The sequence below is a fragment of the Gymnodraco acuticeps genome, unplaced genomic scaffold (genome assembly GCF_902827175.1).
Source record: "Gymnodraco acuticeps unplaced genomic scaffold, fGymAcu1.1, whole genome shotgun sequence".
Classification (NCBI taxonomy): domain Eukaryota; kingdom Metazoa; phylum Chordata; class Actinopteri; order Perciformes; family Bathydraconidae; genus Gymnodraco; species Gymnodraco acuticeps.
The window spans coordinates 740,306-763,263 of record NW_022991003.1 but is presented as its reverse complement, the minus strand read 5'-3'; the positions used below and the strand labels follow the sequence as shown (position 1 = coordinate 763,263).

At 40.3% G+C, this 22,958-nt stretch overlaps 1 protein-coding gene across 2 annotated transcripts in view; it reads left to right on the top strand.

Moving 5' to 3' along the window:
- Positions 1-22,958, top strand: part of cspg4 (chondroitin sulfate proteoglycan 4) — a 73,414-nt gene that overhangs the window by 29,847 nt on the left and 20,609 nt on the right. For both annotated transcript variants that reach the window (XM_034236164.1, XM_034236166.1), the window contains 5 exons: positions 8,537-8,700; positions 9,541-13,089; positions 14,446-14,634; positions 14,811-15,086; positions 19,867-20,043. In XM_034236164.1, the coding sequence (XP_034092055.1) occupies positions 8,537-8,700; positions 9,541-13,089; positions 14,446-14,634; positions 14,811-15,086; positions 19,867-20,043 (4,355 nt within the window). The remainder of the gene's footprint in view (positions 1-8,536; positions 8,701-9,540; positions 13,090-14,445; positions 14,635-14,810; positions 15,087-19,866; positions 20,044-22,958) is intronic.

Sequence of the window (22,958 nt, the reverse complement as noted above, 5' to 3'; positions counted from 1 at the left end):
TTGCACAGCGAGACTGAAGGCCTCATTTATAGAAAGGCCTCACTATCAGATTCGGTCATGGAAAAGTGTGTAGCTATGACCCTAAAATTGATGTGACAAAGGGGCTCTAGACCTGGGGTTTTTCTAAGTTGGCCTCCCCTCAGACAAGCGTGGAAAAAGGTTGCGTATCCGAGAAAACTTTGGGTAAGGGGCTATCTCAATGACACTTTGACTTTGACACTTTGAATGTTGACATCAAGCCAATAATCCAACAACGAACCCCAGCTGAGGTTTTGAAGAAAATAAAGTTGATATTTTTCATTTTTTTCTTATTTGGACAAAAACATATGTATGTTATCGGGGCATGTATCAATGTCTACATAAAGTCGAAACATTTTCTGGCTTTTCAGATGAGGGACCCAAATGAGATATAAATATGAAAAATAGGCAGAGACCGAGGGGGAAAAGAAAAAGTGAGTCCGTTAATTTATGAGCTCTGTCTGGGAAATATTTAGAGCCTGAGCAGCAGCCAAGCCCAACTTAAAACCAAATCTCTATCAAGTGTTCCCTTGCACTGGACCTCAGCTTTCTTGGGGTCCAGGTCTTAAATCTCTTCCTGTACTGACGTAAAATTGGAATGATTTATGACGGTGAGCTGGAAGTGTTTTCCAGCTCACTGAAAAAGCCAATGTCATTCTGATAATTAGTGGTGGAGTGAGTGATGCCTGCAGTCATACTCATAACAGCAGTCATAAGGGGACTCTGAGCTAAAGCTGAATGGAGCTATTGATATGTTGAAAATGACTGTTAGCGATGAACGAGGCAAACCTAGAGAAAATCAGGATAAGAGCAAACCTGCAAATATACCATTCGAAATCCCCCATAGTGGAAAATTACAGGATCAAACCATAGTGTTGTAAAGTGCTCTCTTCTTATTTATGCTTAAAATTGTGACAGTTTCAATAGTGCCTTAGGCCCTCTCAATAATGTGCAACAGCGTACCGTTCATACTATAATGGAAACGTTAAAACCCACACATGACCCTCAATCGTGCAATATGCTGACATTAAGTGAAGTAACAGAAAGTGTAAAGGCGTGTTTAAATCATGACGCAACATGCTACATCAAGAATGTTTTATGACGGTTAAAGCTGGAAACCCCACACATACAGTAGAAGTAAGGGAATACTCCACTGAAAATACTTTCACTATTAAACATGTGTGCTCTCTTACACAATATGAAATACTTATTGGCTTGCTTGCCAAGAGTTAGATAAAGAGATCAGTAACACTCAAGTGTGGCTTAGCGTTAGCCTGGAAATAATTAGCTTAGTTTACCCGCCTTTCTGCTTTTCCAAAAAATAGTAAAATGATATGTAAATCTCAATGTAGTTTGTTTCAATTAGATTAAACAAACTAAATTTAAATTTAAATATGTCAAGTATGTTTGTTTTTAACTCAAAACAGAGCAGGGCTAGCTACATTCCCCCGCTGCCAGACTATATGCTAGGTAGGCTAATTGCATCCTATAGCTTTAGCTCTACAAGTAGACCAAAAGCACAAACAGAAGTGTGGCATTGATGCATTTTCCTAAATGTACGACAATAACTCATTCAGCATGTGGCAGCTGAAGTCTTTACTCTTTCCAAATGTCGGGGATATTACAATAAAGTCAAAGACATGTTGGAGTCATTATGGACATCTTATAACTTGGATAGCTCACTAACTGTAGTTAATCACAAGGGATTCCTCTCAGATATGCAAAAAGAACGTTAACACATTTCCTAGAATTCTTTTTGCAGTAAAATCCACTTTTGAACTGCATAATTTCCCCACCATTCATTGCTTTGCCAATACATTGCTAAGCTTTCTTCTTCTTATGGAGCCCTGGAGTTATGATGCCACATCATAACTATCATAACTATCGCTATCGCCACGATAGCATGAGAGTATTTGCTATGTTGTGAAGAAAGAAATTAGTGTTGCTTTGAGTGAAGGAACAAGCTACAGTTAAGAAAGTGTCATCGGTCCCTTTATATGCAAGACACTTGACATTTTGGATTTGTAGGCCATAATGTGGTTTAAGTGTACAGGTCATAAGAAATGGGAAGAGACCCCTATTTAGGAAAAAGGATCTCAAACTGGTGGCCTAACATCAAAAAACATTTAAATAATTTACTTTAATTATCCATGGTAATCAGTTGATGTAGCAAAGGACACAGAACTTCTCTGCTCTCACAAGTGTTGACTTTGTAAATATTAGAAACTTAAGTGGCTTTGCTTAACTGCTGTCTAATTTCCTCTTGCAATTACCTGAGACCCTCAGTGCTGTTCAACAAACCCAGAGCAGTCATGTGAATGCAGTGCACTCCATTTTAGAATAAAGTACCATAGGATAATGAAAATCCTTTATTGACCTCAAAGTAAATGTAAAAGGATGATTCAAGTTTAGTGAAGCAGACATTAAGGATCCTTTGTATTCTGCATGTTGAGGAAAGTATAATTGTAAAAGTCTTGAGTTTTGATTAACATCGCTATTTGGCACTACTTTCTTTCTTCCTGTCTTCTCCCTTGACACACTTTTTCACATGGTGAGATTTCACGCAGGAATTTATAATGGGTGTGTTAAAATGTTCTTCAACTCAGTCTATAAACAGCCTTGTTCTGGCTGACAGGAAGCAGAGAAAGTCACAGTGAACGTATAAACAATCTCTTGTTAGAATGTGTCTTGCAGTGCATGAGTATTTGGCAAACCAAAGTGTGTGAGTAAATGGGTGTGGAGGGGATAAGTTGGTGTGAGAAGGGATATAGGTGAAAAAGTATGAAGTGGGGGGCAATCCTCTGATGTCACAGGGGGGTTATTTTAACAGGACCCACCCACTGGGACCTTGTTGGTTGATGGCTTCCTTAGCTTGGCTCTTCTGACAGAGGCATGCTTTGTATTAGCCAGTCATAAACTACAGCAGAGCCCTGAGTCACTACAATGCTTCTGTTCACGGCTGTGTTTGTGTTACAACGTTGTTATGTGAGTGAGATCATCAGTCCAAAGTCATTATGACCCACAAGTCTTTTAGAGTTGAGTGTGATGAGCCTGGCCAACAACCTGAATTTGTCACACGCCTTATTTGGCTGCAATAGTGGGCTTGAAGAAAGACGTTTACCTTGAAACTGAAAATGTAAGAAGGTCCCGTTGTGTAGTTTTGGAGCAGTACAATATTTCTTTGTTTGCTTCTCTCTTGAAATACAGTCGATCAGAGTTAGCATGAACCTGAAATGCAGCCAACATTGGATGGAAATGTTTTCACTGGCAGCTCTGCAAGAACGTATACACACCGCAGAGAAGAGGTCATGGCGAATTTTATGAAATATAAAACAATGATTTACAGTGATTTGATTGGATGCTGCTTCATAACGTCTGATTTCCTGTTCTCAATCTTATCTCTGGCTAGTTTTAAAGGAAGAAAATGGCAGCAGGTATGAAGTCAGTTGTCCTCAACAAAACACATTTGCTATAAATAAAGAAAGACCCTTTCCTTTTTTTCTGAAAAGGAAGGTGGTCTTTTCCTTTTCATTTTGTATAGAAGCCCAGCCTTTCAGACCCCCTCTCGCAGTAACAGCACAAACCCAGACAACACTGAGTCTTTCACATCCTTTCCATGCTTTCCCTCCCTTTTCTCACAGGTCCATTTTCCTAAGGTGAAATTACATTACATTGACATTCTCCTTTCACAAGGAAAGGTCATAATTTTTTCGTTCCTGCTGCCACCCCTTGTCTGTTGTGTTAGTATGCGTTTTACAGAGAGCGAGGCTGAACAGTTTTAATTATCGCCTGGGAGAAGGCCACCCGCTGAGCTCCACAAGCCTGTTTTTTTTCGTGTATTGTACCTCTTCACTCTGCCTAGTGTTGGAGAGTCTCAGAGGGATGCAGAGGTAGGTTGGGACTTGAAAGAGGTCTAAAATGATGCTGTGTTTGCTTTCACACTGACATAGTCTGGCCTGAGAAATGGCTCTCTAAAGCTTGTAAAAGTGTGTCCCTGGTGACTTCTGAAAAGTCAGCGGGGAAGGGGGGTTCTTTTTAAAGCAGCGCTGTCAAAGTATGTAGAGTTGTGGCTCTGCTTTCTGCTGTTTAACGGTGCTGGAGTTAGCAGTGTGTTTTATACAGACTTCTGTATTCAGAGTCAGGTCTGTAAATATGTTGCACAAACATAATCACTTCCTGTAAAGCGCCAATGTGCTGTGATAAGTGTGGGAATATAAATTGTTGTTGGCTTTCTGGTTATCGAGGGTTCAGGTAATACATATACATCCAAATAAACAGATATTCACACACAAATAAGTCAACAGCAAACATTTATCTCTAAATGGTCACATCTTTGAGACTTTTTTTTACACTTTTCGTATTTAACTTACATTCTTAAGTAAAACAATTTCTGTAGTGATAAACCTGAATCAGGATTATTTTCCTACCGTGTTTCCTGTGAAGAATTCTTTTTAATTGTTAAATGATTGTTACAAGAGGGAAAAGAACATCTGGGGATTTGTAGGATAACGTTGGGGAAATAAGGACTTTTTGTAAGAGGCAAGATACATTTTGTATAAGGATATGTAAGACTGTATGGCTCTGGTTATCCAGCAGAAAGGACAAACACTAACTAAATGAACAGATTTATGACAAGTAAAATATATTGTTGTACATTAAAGATTTGCAACTAATGAATACCTTTATCATTGATTAATGTGGGGATGTTTGAGCAATCTAGTGTTGAGGTTATTCAGTTACTTGTTTTGTCCAATAAATAGTCCTTAACTCAAAGGTATTGAACTTGCAATTATATTAATCAGAAAAAGCAGCACATTTCAGAGACTGAAAACTAATAGATGGACAGCACTTTGATTGGTTGAATGACAATCTATTAATTGATAAAGATTACGCATCAATTATAGAATCAGCCAGCCTTAATCCATGTGCTTAATAGTCCACTGGGTTGCTATCTGCAGACATAACAAAATAAGAAAATGTTTATCACAAATCTCAAGTGATATTGACCTTTGGGGTTGTTCATAATGGTGATGAGTGTTGCCATATGGTGAATGACATTTCAGCCTTAAAAGCTCTCCATTTCTATCTATGGTTAACAACACACTCTCCTTCACATAATTATACCCAGAAGCTGTTCTGCCCTGCTGTAACAGTGACACAGCCTAGCAAAGGAAACAAATGACTAACATAGTCCCTATTTTTAGTGAAGCCAACCATGGTTTAACCACAGGTTACACATATAGGTGGTTTGTTTAGATTCAAGGCAACGTTACCATGGCATCGTTGTGGTAGAGGAACACACTGGGTATCTTTCACTTCTGCATAACATTATAGAGAAGTAAGTCATATTGCTTTAAACAAATGTGGACCATCATGTTGATAAAAGACAAGACACCATTAAAGAGGATTTGTATTTGCTTTTATCTATTTTCTTTGTTGACGGATGCAATCAGGCCATCAAAAGTATCCAAAAACCTCAAATCGTTCTGCCGCATCTTCCCATGAGCTTAAAATATGCCTGAAGTGACTGACTCACAGGCACAGTCAAGTCATAGGACAAAAAAGTCGCCTGAATGTCTCCAATCTCCCTGCACTTGTGGTCAGCGTCTGCCTCTTCCGGACATGTGTCGCTAGATTGAGACCAAACAAGGATGGAGAAGAGGAGGAGGAGGAAAGGGAAGAAAGACAACAGGGTAATTCATTCACTGGCTTGTGAAAGAGAGGAAGACTCAGTTTCCTCAGGACATTATAAATACAAGCGCAGTCAGTCATCAAATTATAGCCATCTGCATTGGCCCTGGACCAAGATTCTGCCTGACGCACAATAAACTAGTGTGAGGAGGGGTGTGGTCGCTAAAGGGGATCAGACGCCGTCCTCTTCGGTGGTTAAACCTCCACATGAAGACTGACACAGAGCGTGGCAGCAGCTTCACAGCTTCAGGGGTGATCCTACACACATAATGGTGGCTTGTCAGCAAAAACACCTCAGCTGCATCCTATGTACACCAGGCCCCAAGACCCTTGAAGATGAACAATTATAGTGCTAAGATCAAGAAGATGACAAGAGTCTTTTGATGCACATTCTAGCAAAAGTCAAAAGCCTCACATGGTTGTGTTTTTCCATCCTGTAGATGAGAGGAACTTTTTGCACACAGAAGAGGTGCAAGACTGGAGAGACAAAATAAGTGTAACAGAGTATAGCAATTACACAGATATCATATTAAAAATGTGCTTTTCCTACACAATGCTAATTCTGAACAGAGCTTTACTCAGCTTAGCTGGGGAACTAATGATGTCCAGATCCAGGTACACTGCAGAGAGCAAAGCTTTTGTGTGTATCATTGGAAAATGTGCTCCTTTTCCTCAAGGCAATTGCAGCAAGCTAAATACGAACCAGAAAATCCCCAGGCAGAATTGCTCTCTCCTTCAGCTTCTTATCCCCATGCTCAGTGAACAATCCGACAAAAGCTCGGGTTTAAGAACCATGGAGCTCATTGCGATTTTCTTTGTTAATGCAATTGCCTGTAAGAAAAGATTCTCTTCCCCCATTTTTTCAGTTTCAGCCTGGAGGCTCTTGTGCAATTAGCAGTAGTCTTTCTAGTTTGAAATACCTTCGCCTTACAAGAAACTCAATAGACAATGGCCCCTGAAGAGTGACATTGTGAAAATAAATGATGAGTATCTGTGATAATTCCTTCGATTCAGTAATACACATACAATGTGCATGTTCAGCATCATACTCATTTTGAATAACCAGGAAGGATCTTTAGTTTTTAAGGTTTTCTCTAACTCCTTTCAGAACATATTTGAGAAATTGCATAATATGACAAAATGAGATAATGTCAAAGAACATTTCCTGTGATATTTATTTCCGAGAGATGCCCAAATGACGTTTCTTTGGCTGCAGGAGACCAATGCTGTGCAGCAGTGTAGTTGAATGTCTCTGAGTATTTGTCCTTGTGCTGAGACTGTTCATCACTGACTTTGTTCGTGACAGTTCAGCCTTGAGACCAAAAGCAAACACCTCTTAGCTAAATCACAAAAGCATGGGCACGATGATAAAAGCTCTGTTTCGTCCTTGCAGACATCAAAATAATTGTCTTTGTTCCAGTTCTGGGATGGAGGGGTTCATTTGCAGGATTGGAAAACCAAAGGACAAATGTACCCTCCAGTGTTTTTGAAGTTGGCAGCGTGGCGTTAATGTAGATGCAACACAGAGACAAGCTGCCCTTCAAAGGCACACATACATGCACCCATTTGCTCCCACACCTCCTAATAGAATCTTCAGGAAATACTTTTTCCATTTATAGCTATGAAAGGGAATGTTTCGTATCTTGTTTTTTTCTAACTCTGAGTCTCGCCTGAGAAGTTATTTAGCAAGATCTTTGCCTCTTTGTAATCGAGCCCTGCTAGGCTACTAGATGCTACTGTTGACTTTGATGGAATATTTTGGTCCACATGATCTCAGAGGAATGTTGTATCTGCGACACAGCAATGCCTCGCTCTGCTTCACTATTTCAGAGCATTAGCATTGTGTGATCAGAAGACTGCCTTCTTCGCTATGTTCCAATGAGATGCTGTGTCTTGTCCCCTGTGGGTGAGTGGGTGGCTAATGGAAAGCCCCCTTTCTATATCTCTTGGCTAAGGCCATGGAAAACGAATGCTGAGGAAACGGAAGTCTTGGAGGTGGTCCAGTTTAATTTCAGAGCATGTGCATTGGGAAATAATTGACTTCCTCCGTGGTTTACATTTTGTCGAGGGCCTCGCAGAGCACAGTCCGAAGCAGGTGGTTGAATTTGCATTTCATTGGAAACTTGACAGCTCAAGCCTGGGAAATCCTGCCCCCCAGGACTCTATATGCCCGGAAAACCTCTGCAGGGGTAATGACTGATGTCTCAGTGAGAGAATCCCTTTGAGGCCAGAGAGGCTCCCCTCAGCCAGGAGCAGCTGTAGGACACCTGATAATATACAAATCAGTCTTGAGCAAGTTGCACTGTAACGTGAGATGCAGATAAATGCTCATAAACAGTCATTGGTTTCTCCCACATTAGAATTCACTGTGTTGCCATTCTGCAGTTGTAGGATACATTTATAGCATCTTATGCACAAGTGTGATGTTGCTAAAGGAATGCAGTGATCTGTGAGGTCAGGCATTTTAATTTGTTTATGGAAAAACGGAAAAAAGTGGCCTAATTGTTTTGATTCAAAAATGTAATTCTGAAGAAAAATGCGTATTTCTCAGGTGACAAACTGTGAAAGATTCTGATACGTTCCAATGCATAGTATTGGGGCAATAATTACAGAGAAGCGATTGTTTGCAATACAATTATTTGGCCTCTGGCACTCTACAACAAAGCTAATTAAATATTATCCATACAAAAATGGAAAAAGTCAATTAAAAAATAAATAATTTGTTGGTCACAGTAAGGAAAGTTCAAATGTAAATTCAAATAAGATATGAATCAATTCGTTTTGTAAACATACATTTTCAAAGCTGACTTTTTTTTCCTCTTCACAGTATCCTACTTTGGGGACAGCCACTGCAATGTACAGGCCTTCCAAGATGTCTCCTCCTTCCACCTGTCTCTGCAGATCAAGACGAGTCGGCGCAGCGGGCTGCTGCTACTGGCTGCAGGGAAGGAGGACTACCTGTTCCTTGAGCTGCAGAATGGGAAAATACAGGTGAATGATTAACAAACTGTGGAGAAGTCTGAAATGTTTTAGTAAACAAAATAAAAATATATTTATAGATCTGCCAAAATCACAACATCTTGAAAATGTGTATAAAACTGTAAATAAGTTACAAAAATAAAAGATAACACATCATCACCATTTTATATAAATAGTCTTTTACAGCCAGTAAAAAGTGCAGTCAGGCACAAAAATACAAACATTTGTATTCAACGTTGTTGAAGTTGACGTCAAGGTAAGAAGGTTCTTGTTACCACCAATAATGATCGAACCAAACGTAATTATCAAATGATATGCGTCAAAAATATGATAAGTGAATACTTTAGCTGTGTATTTGACCGTAAAATAACACCTTAATTGGTAATAGAGTTTTTTCAAAATCATTTCAAAAGCAGAAGTTGCCAAAGGCATAATGGATAAGCATAAAATATAACAGTGAAAATGCTCGGCATATACAAATGGAAGAAATGTTATTATTCCTTTTGATAACAACCTAATCATTAATTTGCTATACAATCACTAAAACATTACATATGAAATGTCTTACTTCTTGGCATTCATAATTGATTTATTAAAAATGCAGATCTCTGTTGTGAGGACACACATCACAGTAAATTGATGTTGTAACTTGTACTATTTGTTCATTTTGCGGAAAACATTTGCTTCAAACATTAGAAATAAATCCCACGGATGTGCTGCCCATTGGTTGAATATTAACTTTACCAACCAAAACCACAAGCATTAATAACACGATGTGCATGTACAAAGGCTGCACATATTTAGTTATTTAAATGTAGAATACAACTATTAAATGTGTTTGTTTTCCCTAAGGCTCGGATGAACATGGGGAATGACGAGGTGACACTTTCTTCATCCCAAGGAGTTCAGCTGAACAACCTTCTGGAGCACAAAGTCTCCCTCACACTGCAAGACGGCAAACTCACCATGACCATTGATGAGCTCTTCTCGACGTACGTTCCTGTGGAGGATGATGAAGAACTGCTAAATATTGACATGGGCATTTGGCTTGGAGGAACAGGAGACTTGGATACTCACTACCTCAGCAATGCCATTCCCCCTTTCCGTGGCTGCATGACTGAGGTCAAATTTGAGTCCCACCAGTTTGATATCCTCAGCGCAGTGTATAAAGACTGCCATCACACGAAGGACTCCTGCAGCACTGAGTTTGAGGCTGTTGATGGGGAGGCAATTAGTTTCAGCACTCCTGATTCCTTTGTGTCTTTCCCCACCTGGAGCGGGGCTAGTGGTGCCCCGAGGGCCCTCGAATTCCTAATGAAGACAACCATCGAGGATGCTCTACTTCTTTTCCACCCTGGCAGAGAGTCTGACTTTGTAGCTGTTGGTGTTGTGAAAGGCTTTCTCAAAGGTATGCTGGACGTCGGAAATGGCTTGGAGATCCTGGAGAATACCCAGGTGCAGCTGGATGATGATCAGTGGCATAGAGTTAAGGTTGAAGTCAGTCCGGATTCATTTGTCATCAATGTAGATAGCCAGTCTTCCTCCCTCCCTCTTGATTCATCACAACAATTGGACTTGGTTGGAAACTTGTATTTGGGAGGCATCCAGGGGAGAATGAAGGATGTGTTTCGTGAGAGCGGGTCCTTAAGTCAAGTAGAGGAAGAAATGACAGCCGAATCCTTCATTGGTTGTTTGGGAGAAATCAAAGTTAATCAGAAGGATAGAAGCCTGCAGGATGCTTTGATCACCAAAGATATTCATGTTAAATGTGAAGGAGAGGACTATGACTACTCAAGTTACTATGAAATAGACTTAACTACAACTTCTCCCCCTGTTCAAATCAAATATGCTGATAAAGACATCCTTGATCAGCATTGCTATCCAACAGATGACACACCAGAGATATACAGAAATGTAACACAACTTCTTGATGTCACTACACTACTCGTGCCTGAAGGTGGAGACGCTTTAATTGATATCAACAACCTACTCCCCACATTTGACCTCAGTGCTGCAGGACTGAGAGAGTCTCAGATCATATTTACTCTCCAGAGTGATCCCCTGTATGGCTTGGTTGATATGAACACAAACACAAGACGCACACAAAGGTTCACTCTTCTCGATATTGTCGATAAGAAGATCAAGTATATGCATGATGGAAATGAACGGCATACAGATCAAATCCAGCTGCAGGTTGTTGTTCAAAGTAATGACTTCCTCCCTGAATGTTTGAAGACTTCTCAGGAGTATGTCCTTCCAGTTGAAATTCTTCCCGTTAATGACATACCACAACTTGGTGGAGGAGAAATCACCCTTACAGCAAACGGAAGAACTCGTTTGAGTCCAAGCCTTATTAAAATCACAGATTCTGACAGCCGCTGTGATGAATTAGTAGTAACTGTATCCTCAGAGCCTTCAATGGAAGTTGGTTACTTAGAAAACGGTCAACAGTCAGGAAGAAGCATCTCAGAGTTCACCTGCAGAGAATTGAAAGATGGAAATATCTATTTTGTTCACAGAGGGGGTAGTGCTGGTGAAATTACCCTGGAGGTGTCTGATGGACAATCAGAAAGCCATTCAACTACTTTTAAGTTTTCTGTGACACAGCCACATATGACTATTGTCATCAACACTGGCCTCCACTTGGTTCAAGGAACAAACACATCCATGGGTGTTCAAAATCTTGCTGTCATAGCTCATCCGCGTAATGGAGATGTCATGTATAACATCACTAAGCCTCTGATATTTGGAGAACTTCAGATAATGACAAGCGATGGAATATACAGGCAGGTTACAACTTTCCATCAGTCAGACCTAGATCAAAATCAGCTGAGATACATTAGCACAGACTCGAGAAACCAGGAAGAAACTGTGAGCGAACAAATTCAGTTTGATGTCCACTTGGGGAAGTTCTCCCTCTGGAACAACACCTTCTTAGTCAATATCATCCCTGCTCAAGTAAAAGTTTCCACTATGGTCCCGCTGGAAATGGAGGCTGGTGAAGAGCAAACAATTGGATCCACAGAGCTTCAAGCCGAAGTGATAGGGGAAAACGTAGATCCAGAAACTGTCAAATACATCCTTGTCAAGCTTCCAACACTTGGCAGTCTGAAGCTGTCAGACACAGAGTTGGTTGAGGGTGACATCTTCACACAGAAGGACATTTTAGAAAATACAGTTAGCTACAGGGTACGTGTGCAAAGAGCTGTGGATAGTTTAGACCAGTTCCAGTTCAGAGTCATTGCGAATGATCAGTATTCCCCTCTGTACACCTTCCCAATTACCATCCTTGCCAACGCCGATGCTCCAGTTGCTCCAGTTTTGACCAATGAAAGGCTGTTTGTGTTGCAGGGTGGTGAGCATACTCTGAACAACAAATTCCTTTGGATGTACTCTCCAGGTTCTACAGACATTGTGTACCGAGTCACACAGGGTCCAAAGTACGGAAGATTGATAAGGGACTCCCCTCCCGGGCAGCCTAGATTTGAGGGGGCAATAAGAGTATTCAGTAATGAGGACCTCCAATTTGACAGGCTTATTTACAAGCACGATGGCTCTAAGACAAGCAGTGATGAGTTCCGTTTTTCAGCAGAAAGTCAAGACAATCAAGAAACAATAAACGATGTTTTCAGGATAACCATCCAATCCAAGAACGAGCATGCTCCTGTGAGGGTTGTGGACAAATTCTTCAATATCGTCCGCCACGGTCAGCGCCTGCTAACAACAGATGTCATCCAGTTCAAGGACGACGACTCAGGTTTCAATGACACCCAAATTGTCTACGCCCGTGAGGGAATCCTCTCAGGAAACATTGTCTCAACATCTAATCCCTCGCAGCCCCTTTTCCGTTTCACACAAGCCGACCTGAGAGATAAGAAGATCCTCTTCATTCACCACGGAGCAGACCGGGAACGCTTCCCGCTGCAGGTGTCAGATGGCTTTCACAAGACCACTGCGCTGCTTGAAATCCAGGCAGGTGAGCCCTACCTGCGAGTTGTAAACAACACAATCATTGTCATCGACCATGGAAGCACCAAGACCCTTAACACCACACTGTTGAGCGCTGACTCCAACATGGACGTCAGAGATGGCAGTGAGATCAAGTTCCAGATCACAACGCCACCCAGCAACGGCAAGATTATTGTGAGTGGGATTGAGTCTTCAGAGTTCACCCAGGAGGACCTGAAAAAAGGAGTAATTTCATATGAGCATAATTACGAGAGTCTGAGGTCCAAGGACTCCTTCGGCTTCACCGTCCAAGCAAGAGGACATTCTGAGGATGGCACATTTAGGATAAGAATATTCAAGCAAGGTTACTTCTCTGAGCCTGAGTTGGTGAACAATGAGGTCATCATTTCCTATGAGGGAGAGCACACCGTAATCAACGAGAACAATCTCAAGGTAATGTTTACTGACCCCTTACATGACCTAAATTGAGCAAAACTCATTCGTTTTTGCTAACTAGAAGATGTTCATATGTGATTGAGAGCTACAGTTCACATATTTAGACATTTATTCTACAACACACATTTGTTTTTATTAATCTAGACAGCATTTCACACAACTTGGCTGGAATTATCTGACACATCTTGTTTTATTCAAGTATATTTTTCTCTTTGTGAGACAGAACTTTCACATGACTAATTTCAAGCATACTGCCCTGTTTTGTAACCCTGTCTTTAATCTACATTACCACCACATGAAAGCAGGGCTAAATATGACTGTGCAGTTGCTGCTTTTAATCTAGTTGATGCACTAAATTGCAGTCTATTAAGTGTGGAAAACAGAGCACTAAGTATCCCCTGAGGAGCTTCCTGAAGCCCACTTTAATTTATAGGATGAGCCTGCCTGCACTTCATCTTGAATGTATTAATGAGGTTAAAATGTTCGTCAATTCATGACACATTCTCAGTAAATGTATTTTGACTTAAAATAAGGAGGGACTTTTCTGAAAGTAAAATGTTCTTTTATCGTAAACATTTGAGATCTGCAGTATTGTCTAGAGTCAAACCCAAACACATAATACACATGTTGTTTTGAACAAAGCTTTAAAACACTGGGCTTTTCCAATGTGTTTGCTTTCTATGAAATTAAAAAGTAGTTTGATCTTTTGACTTATGCTCAAATGCAAGTACTGCACAATTGCTCTCAACACTCCTTCAAGCTCCAGAGAGTTTATTAAATCCTCTCAGTGGGATGACTATAAATCTGCAGCATGACTTTAAATGTTACCAAATGACTTTTTGTTCACCATGCTATCACAGTGTTCCAATCAGACATCATGTGCTACTTGTAACATTAGATATGATGTGCAACAGAGTTGACAGTGCCCTATTCCTGTAGTGAAAATAAAACGAATAAGTGTAGTGCACTGACATTTACTTACAATACTGCTCCTGTCCTCAAAGCCAAATGTCTCTAATATAATTTCAACATTGAAACACTGCTGCCAATTTCTAAGGAAAACAGAATTTAAAAGTTTTATGAGTTTATTTGATATGTTTTACCATCTGTCACTGGAATAGTTGCACAACATTCACTTATTTTTGCCCTCTCTGAGTATTTTCATGCATTGAGACAAAAGTGTCTATCATTACCAAGGGTAAAAAGTCAAACTACTTTATTGTGTATTAGCATATTTGGGTATATTCAATTTGTCAGAAAGCTGAATGGATCCACTACAACACACACTTAGATGAGCACATTGACATATAAGACGTTAAAAATAAATTAACTTTTTGTGTCTTTGCTTTTTAGGTGGATCAAGCTGATATACTTCCTACAGAAATGCTGTTCACCATTAAAGAGTCTCCTCGTCTCGGACATGTGGTGAAGCTGACCAACAACTCGGACAGCCCAGACTCGCCTGTCCTCGACTACATTCACTCCTTCACTCAAGAGGACATTAATCAGGGACGCATTCTTTATGTGTCTGCATCCATCCAGGTTTGATGTCATTTAATTTATTCTGTGGTAGTAAATCAGCTGTGGCAGCTTGTTCCCTTTAATATTCACACTGAGAGTACAATCAGACAAAAGACAACCTCAGCCTCTGATGAGTCAAAGGTACAAGGTTTATTTTTAGCAGATCAATAACTTACTTGAACATCCATCTCTTTCAGGGCAGTGACGCCTTCACAGTTGATGTCAGTAATGGTTTCACTACAGTGGAGGACCTGCACGTCTCTGTAAACATCGTGCCACGGATCATCCCCATCCAGACCTTCAACTTCACAGTGAAGGAAGGCCTCAGCCGGGCGATCAATGCAGAGATTGTTAACATCTCACATCCCTTCTACAGCTCAGCAAACATCGACTTTGTTGTTGAAGAGGCACCAAAGCACGGGGACATCCGTTACCTGGATGGAGACGAACTTGTTTACTTTACATGGGAAGAGGTACGTTATGATATGATGAAATCCAGATAAATATTCCAACAAAATCTGACCAAAGATCTCTAAATATCTTGATCCTCATTCAAGTTATACTGTATATACTTCTTTATCATTGATTGAGATTGATGACCATCTTATTTCATTATACTAGCTTAATTGATCATGAGCAGTGTCATTGTGGCCTTTGTCAATGATCTATCTCCTCTTCTCTATTTGCATTATATTTTAGATATTTGTTTTCTGTGTATACTTACATGTATTAACCTCTATAATTACATGTTATCTGCATATTAGCCAGGCATTTTTGACGAAGCAGCCTCACCACAAACTACTGTAACATAAATGGGAGTACATGCTGATGGATCATCTTACATTTTTTTATTGTGTTTTTCCATTTGGTTCCCCTTGCCTGATTTTTTTCCACTCAAATGTCTGACATTTGTTTTTGCCCTTTTTATTAAGCTTGCATCATAACACTTTTAATGGCTTTTTATTTACAGAATGGTTGGTTTGACCATATAAGCACATGTCTATGGTCTAACCCCACTAAAACATGGACATTTTCTCTTGTGCCTGAATTTTAGGGAACCTTATATTTTAGTATGTCTTGGGCCAAAAACTTCAGAGAACACCTACAAACAACCAATAATTCATATTAAATACTCTCTAAATGACTCCAGGGAGTATAACATCTCTCAAGACTAGATCATTTGGCTGTTTAGGAGGATTACACAGTACGACTTCCCCATGAAACTTTACCTGGTTACTTCTCAGTGCTTTGTTGGATGTGTTGTTTTTTTACCAGACAGAGAGGAGAGAGGGAGAACACGGGAGCTGCTACGTCACAGTTACCTGGTCTCTTTCTGTGTGATTCAGGGTCCCCAGCTATGGGAAAATATGAAAAATGTATGCGTAGTTACTGGTGAAAAACTCCTTGTGCATTCTGAATGGACCACATAGCTTACTGGAGATAGTTAGAGACATATCATATTGCTCCTACATGTAGCCCCAGTATGCCTCTACTCTGCTCTACTTTGCTGCAGGATTGTGGAAAAACTGATGATGCCTTTGGACTGCCTGAAGCCAAAATAAACTGGCCCGGTATATCCCTATAATAATGTATGAGTGGCCACAAGTCCCGCGCTTTCCTACCGTCCGACTCACTCATACTTTATTTCAAAGATCCCAATGTAAATCTCAAATGGGTCTTAAGCGTAACGATAACGTAGGTGGCAAGGAAGCATATAATTTAACATATCCTTAACTGCCACTATAGACATGTCCCAAAGACAATACATTTTTGTAACTTTTTTATGTGGGTACTGTTTTACTGTTTTCCTTATAAACATACAAAGGAAACATTCATTCCTCCCAAATGAGTACCACATTGGAGAATAAATGCTCTAGCCACAGCCGGCACTAGGTTCAAACCAGACCGTAATTGCTTCAAAATCAATCTTCTGTCTTCACTTTTCTGTAGTATAGGTTTTTTTTTTTCCTACTGTATGTTCTATGTTGTTTCAAGCTTTTTTTCAAGTCTCTCGTGACCTTGGGACAGGACACTGGATTAACTGGTGTGTGTAGTAATTGTGCGATAAACTCACCAATTGGGGTAGTTCACTGAGGTTATGTAAGCGTACATTAACATTGTGGGTGTGCAGTGAGAAAAACTGAGAGTGTTCGTGAGTGTCTACATCAGAAAATCGACATGAACACTAACCACAAGAATGTAAAGTTACTGTACAGTAAGCTATGTGCCATGTGGCCAGGATGTGTCACATACTGTACTGTAAGCAGAGATTCTGTCAGACAATTTTCCTAACCACAGAGCCAACTACGATTTATTCCATCTTTGAACAAGAAAGTTCCAAGCACTTTCAGTTAGGCATTGTTGAGTGGGATCCAACCTGAGGGAAAATAGAAATAGGACATCTGAAACACTTTCCTCCAATACACCTTTACTCTAATCAGGTTCAGCTCTCCATCGGGTCTCAATTACGTCCTCCATCTGTGGAAACCTATTAAAGTCCACACAGGCATCTTTTTTTACAGTACAAAATGTTTTCAGAACAAAGTCTTCTTGAGTTTACATAACTAATTTTCCAAAATACAGTAGACACACAGAACTTGACGGTATACATCAATCAAAACTCAAAATAAAATAAACATTGGCACAGGCATGAATCTTTCTCTGCAATCTTAATGCCACGTGTCCAACAACCACCCACTGTTTATTGTCCCAGCAAGCAGACTGATTGTCTCGCTGGCTTTCCCCGATCAGTACTGCTGATGGGGGTTGTTATTCCAGAAGGATGCCAGTCATATGGGATCCATTTGGCACTTCCTGCTCTCTGAAGCAGGTCCTCCCATCACAGCAGCTTACTGGCTTTTGTCAAGACAAAGTTCCAACTGTCCTCTTTGCACACAAGGATCCTGAGTCTTGAGGTAGTATCAGGTGTGATTATGTCATCCAGATACCTTAGGACTGAGAAACAAGAATATAAGATGCTGGCTGCTGAAAGTCCTGTTCTGTATGCAGAAAATGAACAGAGTTGGCTTGGCCTAGCCGCAGGTGCTGTTCTCTATCTAGCCCACTTCAGATTGAATGACTGATTCCTTTGTGCATCTGGTTTCCCTCAAGGTTTCGTCCCATAAGAGAGATTCTCCTTGTTCTTGTGCTGCTGCCAGACTTTAAGACCTGATCATAGCCTCTATCTCAAAAGCTTTGAAAACATCTATTATCTGTTAAGGTCAACAAAAGATATATTGGATACCGTAAAGAAATATAGGTCTGTTAGGAAAAGCGTAATTGTGTTTTCTTGTTTACTAGAAACATAGACCCTTAAAGGAATTGTTTCACAATGTGTGATCAATCTGTTAAATACCAGATTAAAGACAGTTAGCTTAGCTTTGAAAAAAGGCTTGGAGCAGGATGAAAAAGGTAGCCTCACTCCACTCAAAAATAAATCCAGCACATTAAAAGTTCAATAACACGTTATAAACATTGGGTAATACTATGCCGTTATTCTAGATCAATTAGGCGCTTTCACAGTGTACGGAGTACTTTTCCCAGTATAGTTCCGATATAGTTCCGAAAATGTGCGTTCACACCAAAAACATCCGGAACTAGAACTTAGTTCATGAGAACATTTTCACCCCCTTTTCACTCCCTTCTAGAGAGCAGGGACTTTAGGCGCGTTCACACCGCAGTACTTTTCCCACTTTAGTTCCGATATGTTGCGTTCACACCAAAAAGAGCCGGAACTCAAATTAGTTCATGAGAATCTTTTTACCCCCTTTTCCGTCCCGTCTAGAGAGCAGGGACTTTCGTGGGAGAAAAAGGTTCCTATATCTGATTGGCTGGGCGGATTGCAAACCACGCCCCGTAAAACTCCAAAAAAGTTTTGTGAAGCCGCCATTTTATTATCCTCGCATTAGCATTATTAGCATTAGCCCAGCGCACAAACGAAGAGAGACTAACTTATGGCAACACAAAAGAAAACATGGGAGCGGTGGAGATGAGGAGGTGTCGGCGTTCTGGCGATTTACTCGGAAGGCTTCAGTAGAAGCTGCTGGGAGTCCCAGCAGCTTCTACTGAAGACAGTCCTCAACTCCGGGGACTTCCGGCCGGGGACTTCGGGTGGCAGTATACGCCGTGAAGTTGTTTTCTAATGTTTCTAGTCATTCACTGTTTATTAAAATGCCCTCAAAGACAAGATCAAGCAAGTATTATATATATATATATAAAAATAATACTTTCTTGATCTTGTCTTATAATATATATATATATATATATATAGCACTATTCAAGTGGACTAACTTTTGCTTATAAGTAGTGATGGCGAGATGAAGCTTTGAAGCTTTCCAGCCAATTGGTTCGCAAAAGGGTTCATCTCATGAGGCTTCATCATGGGCTTCATTTGAACACAATCCCCCTGTTGGTCAAAGTGTGTAAAACAGGCAGATTGGACATCTCAACAGTGTGCTCTATCTCAAACCTCGGCGCAATACGTAACATCACTACTTATAAGTACAATATAAAAGAAGTCCTGCATATGGAGATGACGGATAGAAAGTGATATAAAGGCATACTCTTGAGATGAACTGTTCCCATAAAGTTGGTGGGCTCACAAAAGACAGATTCATAAAATAATGGTAAAAATGTAAGCAGCAGAGGAAGAGATGTTCTGACTTTTATTCCCAATAGGTGTAAACCCCTTAGATCCTAGATCCTTTCTTTCCCATATTGCAATCAACAGGATCTTTTTGTCAGATACTCTCGGTCTAGAGAAATCCCTCAAGTTTCAAACTCCCCTTTGTAACGCTGGCTTTCTATTATAAATTTGTCTCCAAGCCAAAGCTGAGATAATTAGATCCCCCAGAGCCACAAAAGAGAGATTATTCATTATGTTTTCACAGGCAGAGAAGTCTCCGAAATGATTACAAAACTGACTATCATCATGAGTGAAATTTGAAATTTCAAGTATCAGAACAAGGAGAAATATCTGAGAGGATTGTGCATTGAAATATGCAAACAAATTAAGAATTTGACAGAGGAACAAAGCAAATTGGAGTTTCTTCTGACTTTCTTTTCAGTTTGTAATGGTTTACCAGGAGAGGATGGTTTGGGGTTTGTTAAAAGTGTTCTTTGGATATTGTCACACTGTTAAAATTGTATTCCACCTTTTAGGCTCACGCCCGCTGTCTTTTTTATGCCTTTCCAACAATTAAGTTCTGACAATTGAGTGACAGTTGGATCCTTTTCTTCTTCTGTCTTCTTCAGATAAAACTTGGACACATCTACTACATGCATGACAGCACTGAGAGCACAGAGGACAGTTTTACACTCTCTGCCTCGGCTTATGAGATCGACCGCCGGAGCCTCCCTGTCACCATATCAGTGACTGTCATAGCAGTCAACGATGAGCCGCCAAAACTGACACGTAACACGGGACTGGAGGTAATGTTTTGCTCTTTTTGCTGCTACTTTGAGCTTTTCTCCAACAATTGTAAATGTTCAATTGCTGTTGGAAAATGTTTCTAGCTATAAAAAGTAAACTTTTAAGTTGTTGGAGTCTTTTATTTTCCTGTAGCACTTTTCATGTGATGAGAATTCAAGCTGACCACAAGCGTCACTTTGCATGAGGAAGGAAAGAACACACTTTTTATTTGCGACCTTTCAAAACAAGGGAGTATTTTATACTAAGAAGACGAAACTTTGGAGAAAATAAGTTTTCTTCCCCACAGAGTTCCAGTGTTCATTTCATTTCACCTTTGTGTATATATTTGCTTTCGTTCCTGCAATAAGCTGGAAATAAGAATGAAGAACATGTGATAACTGTAGGCATTCCCACATGATTGGTCTGATGCCCAAGTCACTCAAAATATGAAAGAAAGGCATATACATGGCTATACAATTGGCTTTAGGGTGATAAATGAGGTTCTGACATGTTGAGAAGGGGTAATAAAAGTAATAAAAACTTCTAGCAGTGATTTAAAGAGGCCCTATTGTGCTTTTTGGGTTTTCCTGTTCCCGTATTGTGTTATATAAATATGTGTGCATGTAAATGATCATGTAACTGACTTGATGCTTTATTTTAATTAAGATAGAATTTCAGACAAAAAATAAGTATAACTGCCAATTTAGAAGTCACGATAATCACAAAGACTTAAAAGGCCTTGTGTTGTATGGAATAGTTTCCGGTATAGGTTCAAGTTGATCGAAAATCGTATGTTTTAATAATGAATGAAATCTGAACCCTGGATGAACTTTTTTCAGTGTGCTGTAATGAATCCTGAATGAAGTGAGAATAGATTTACTTCATACGTCAAGTATAATAAATGCAGAAAGCTTTTACTTGGAAGCAGAAACATATTGACCTCCCGAACAATTACACATGCTGCATCATTTCAGCAGTGGCCTCCACAGTATATTTGTTTTTATAAGGAGCTGTAAAGTAGAAGAGAATTAGCATATTCTCAGCTCGACTGCTTTAAAATGTTGCAAATTAATCATGTAAGCCTCAAGTATAAGAGGGCAGTGATTCACTTCTGAATGCACTTAGTGCAATGTCAAGCAGTATTACAGGAACTGTATGAAGTATCTGTAATCCTTTTAATGCTTTTCCACATCTGCTGATATATCAGATGTAACTGATAGAACATAGGTATGCTCACATTATGTACCTTTATCTCAAATATACTTTGTTTTATGCACAATTCTAGATTTAATAAATAACTTTAATCAAAAGGACATTATATAATGTCTCATTTGGAAACATATTTCAGTATATCATTGAGTTTAGTTAGAGAGGACATATTACGCACATTTTCAGGTTCATATTTGTATTCTGTGCCTCAGTCTGCTCTGATTGGTTAGCCCCCCGGCTCTGTTGTGAGCCTAACACGTTCAATGTGTTGGAGCACTAGCCAATAGAAGCGCGGGTTTAACATAGTGATGTCATTAGGCACGTTCACACCGCAGTACTTTTCCCACTTTAGTTCCGATATAGTTCCGAAATGTTGTGTTCACACCAAAAAAATCCGGAACTAAAATGAGTTAATGAGAACCTTTTTACCCCATTTTCCGTACCTGCTAGAGAGCAGGGACTTTCGTGGGAGAAAAAGGTTCCTATTTCTGATTGGCTGGGCGGATTGCAAACCACGCCCCGTAAAACTCCCAAAATGTTTTGTGAAGCCGCCATTTTATTATCCTCGCATTAGCATTATTAGCATTAGCCCAGCGCACAAACGGAGAGAGAATAACTTATGGCAACACAAAATAAAACATGGGAGCGGTGGAGATGAGGAGGTGTCGGCGTTCTGGCGATTTACTCGGAAGGCTTCAGTAGAAGCTGCTGGGAGTCAGCAGCTTCTACTGAAGCCAGTCCCCAACTCCGGGGACTTCCGGCCGGGGACTTCGGGTGGCAGTATACGCCGTGAAGTTGTTTGCGGCCTGTCAGTAAACCAGAAGAAGAAGAAGTGACGTCAGCGGCTTAATTTGCCTAATCCTTCCCCAGGGACTTATTCCGGTGTGAACGCGATCTGTACTTAGTTCATGACACTCTTCGTCATCAGCCGCCAACATTTGTAAAGCCCCTCTTATTGCAGTGTAATTCTCACAAAGAGCTCTTGTGGAGTCTCCTCTGCAGCTCCATCTTGTACAGGAGAGAGATTTTAGCGTCAGTGTGACGTTTTCAGTGAACACTTTATTCCATCGGTGGAATGCGACATGTTGGATGCGTTGTCATAAGCCTGGCCACGGCAGTTTGAGAGATCCAGCCCCATATCAATGACCATCTTCATCACACAGTCGGCCAGACTTGACCCAGTGTGACTGTGAATGGGTTCAAATCCAATAAATCTCTCAATAACTTTTCTTTTCTCACTCGCAAATTGGAAAAAAAAGTGAATTGGTCGACGTGAGACATGTCAGGTGTAGAATCTACGATGACAAAGAAATACCTTGCTCGCTGAGTCGCTGTAGTTCTGTTGCTATTGCTTCCTTTGTTCTGTCACCCATCAAACCAATAAACTCCTCACAGATAGTTGATGACAAGTATGAAGTCCTACCACGTCCCTTCTGGCCAAACTTCTGCAAATTATCCTTTAAAAATTGATCAAACTGCGCGAGCAGCTCCAGGATTCCCAGGTAGTTCCCGTTATGTGCGGATCCTAAAAGTTTGTCATTTCCCCGGAAAGGAAGCCCTCTCACTCAAGAATGTAATCACCGCAACTACACGTCTCAATACATCCTTCCAGTACTGACTTTCTGTGTCGACCTGCATCCCTAAAGAAGCACCCACAGTGCCCATGAGTTTAGTGCGATGCGTAAGTGAAAGTACGCATTTTATGTGCTCACGACTCGTCTCATGT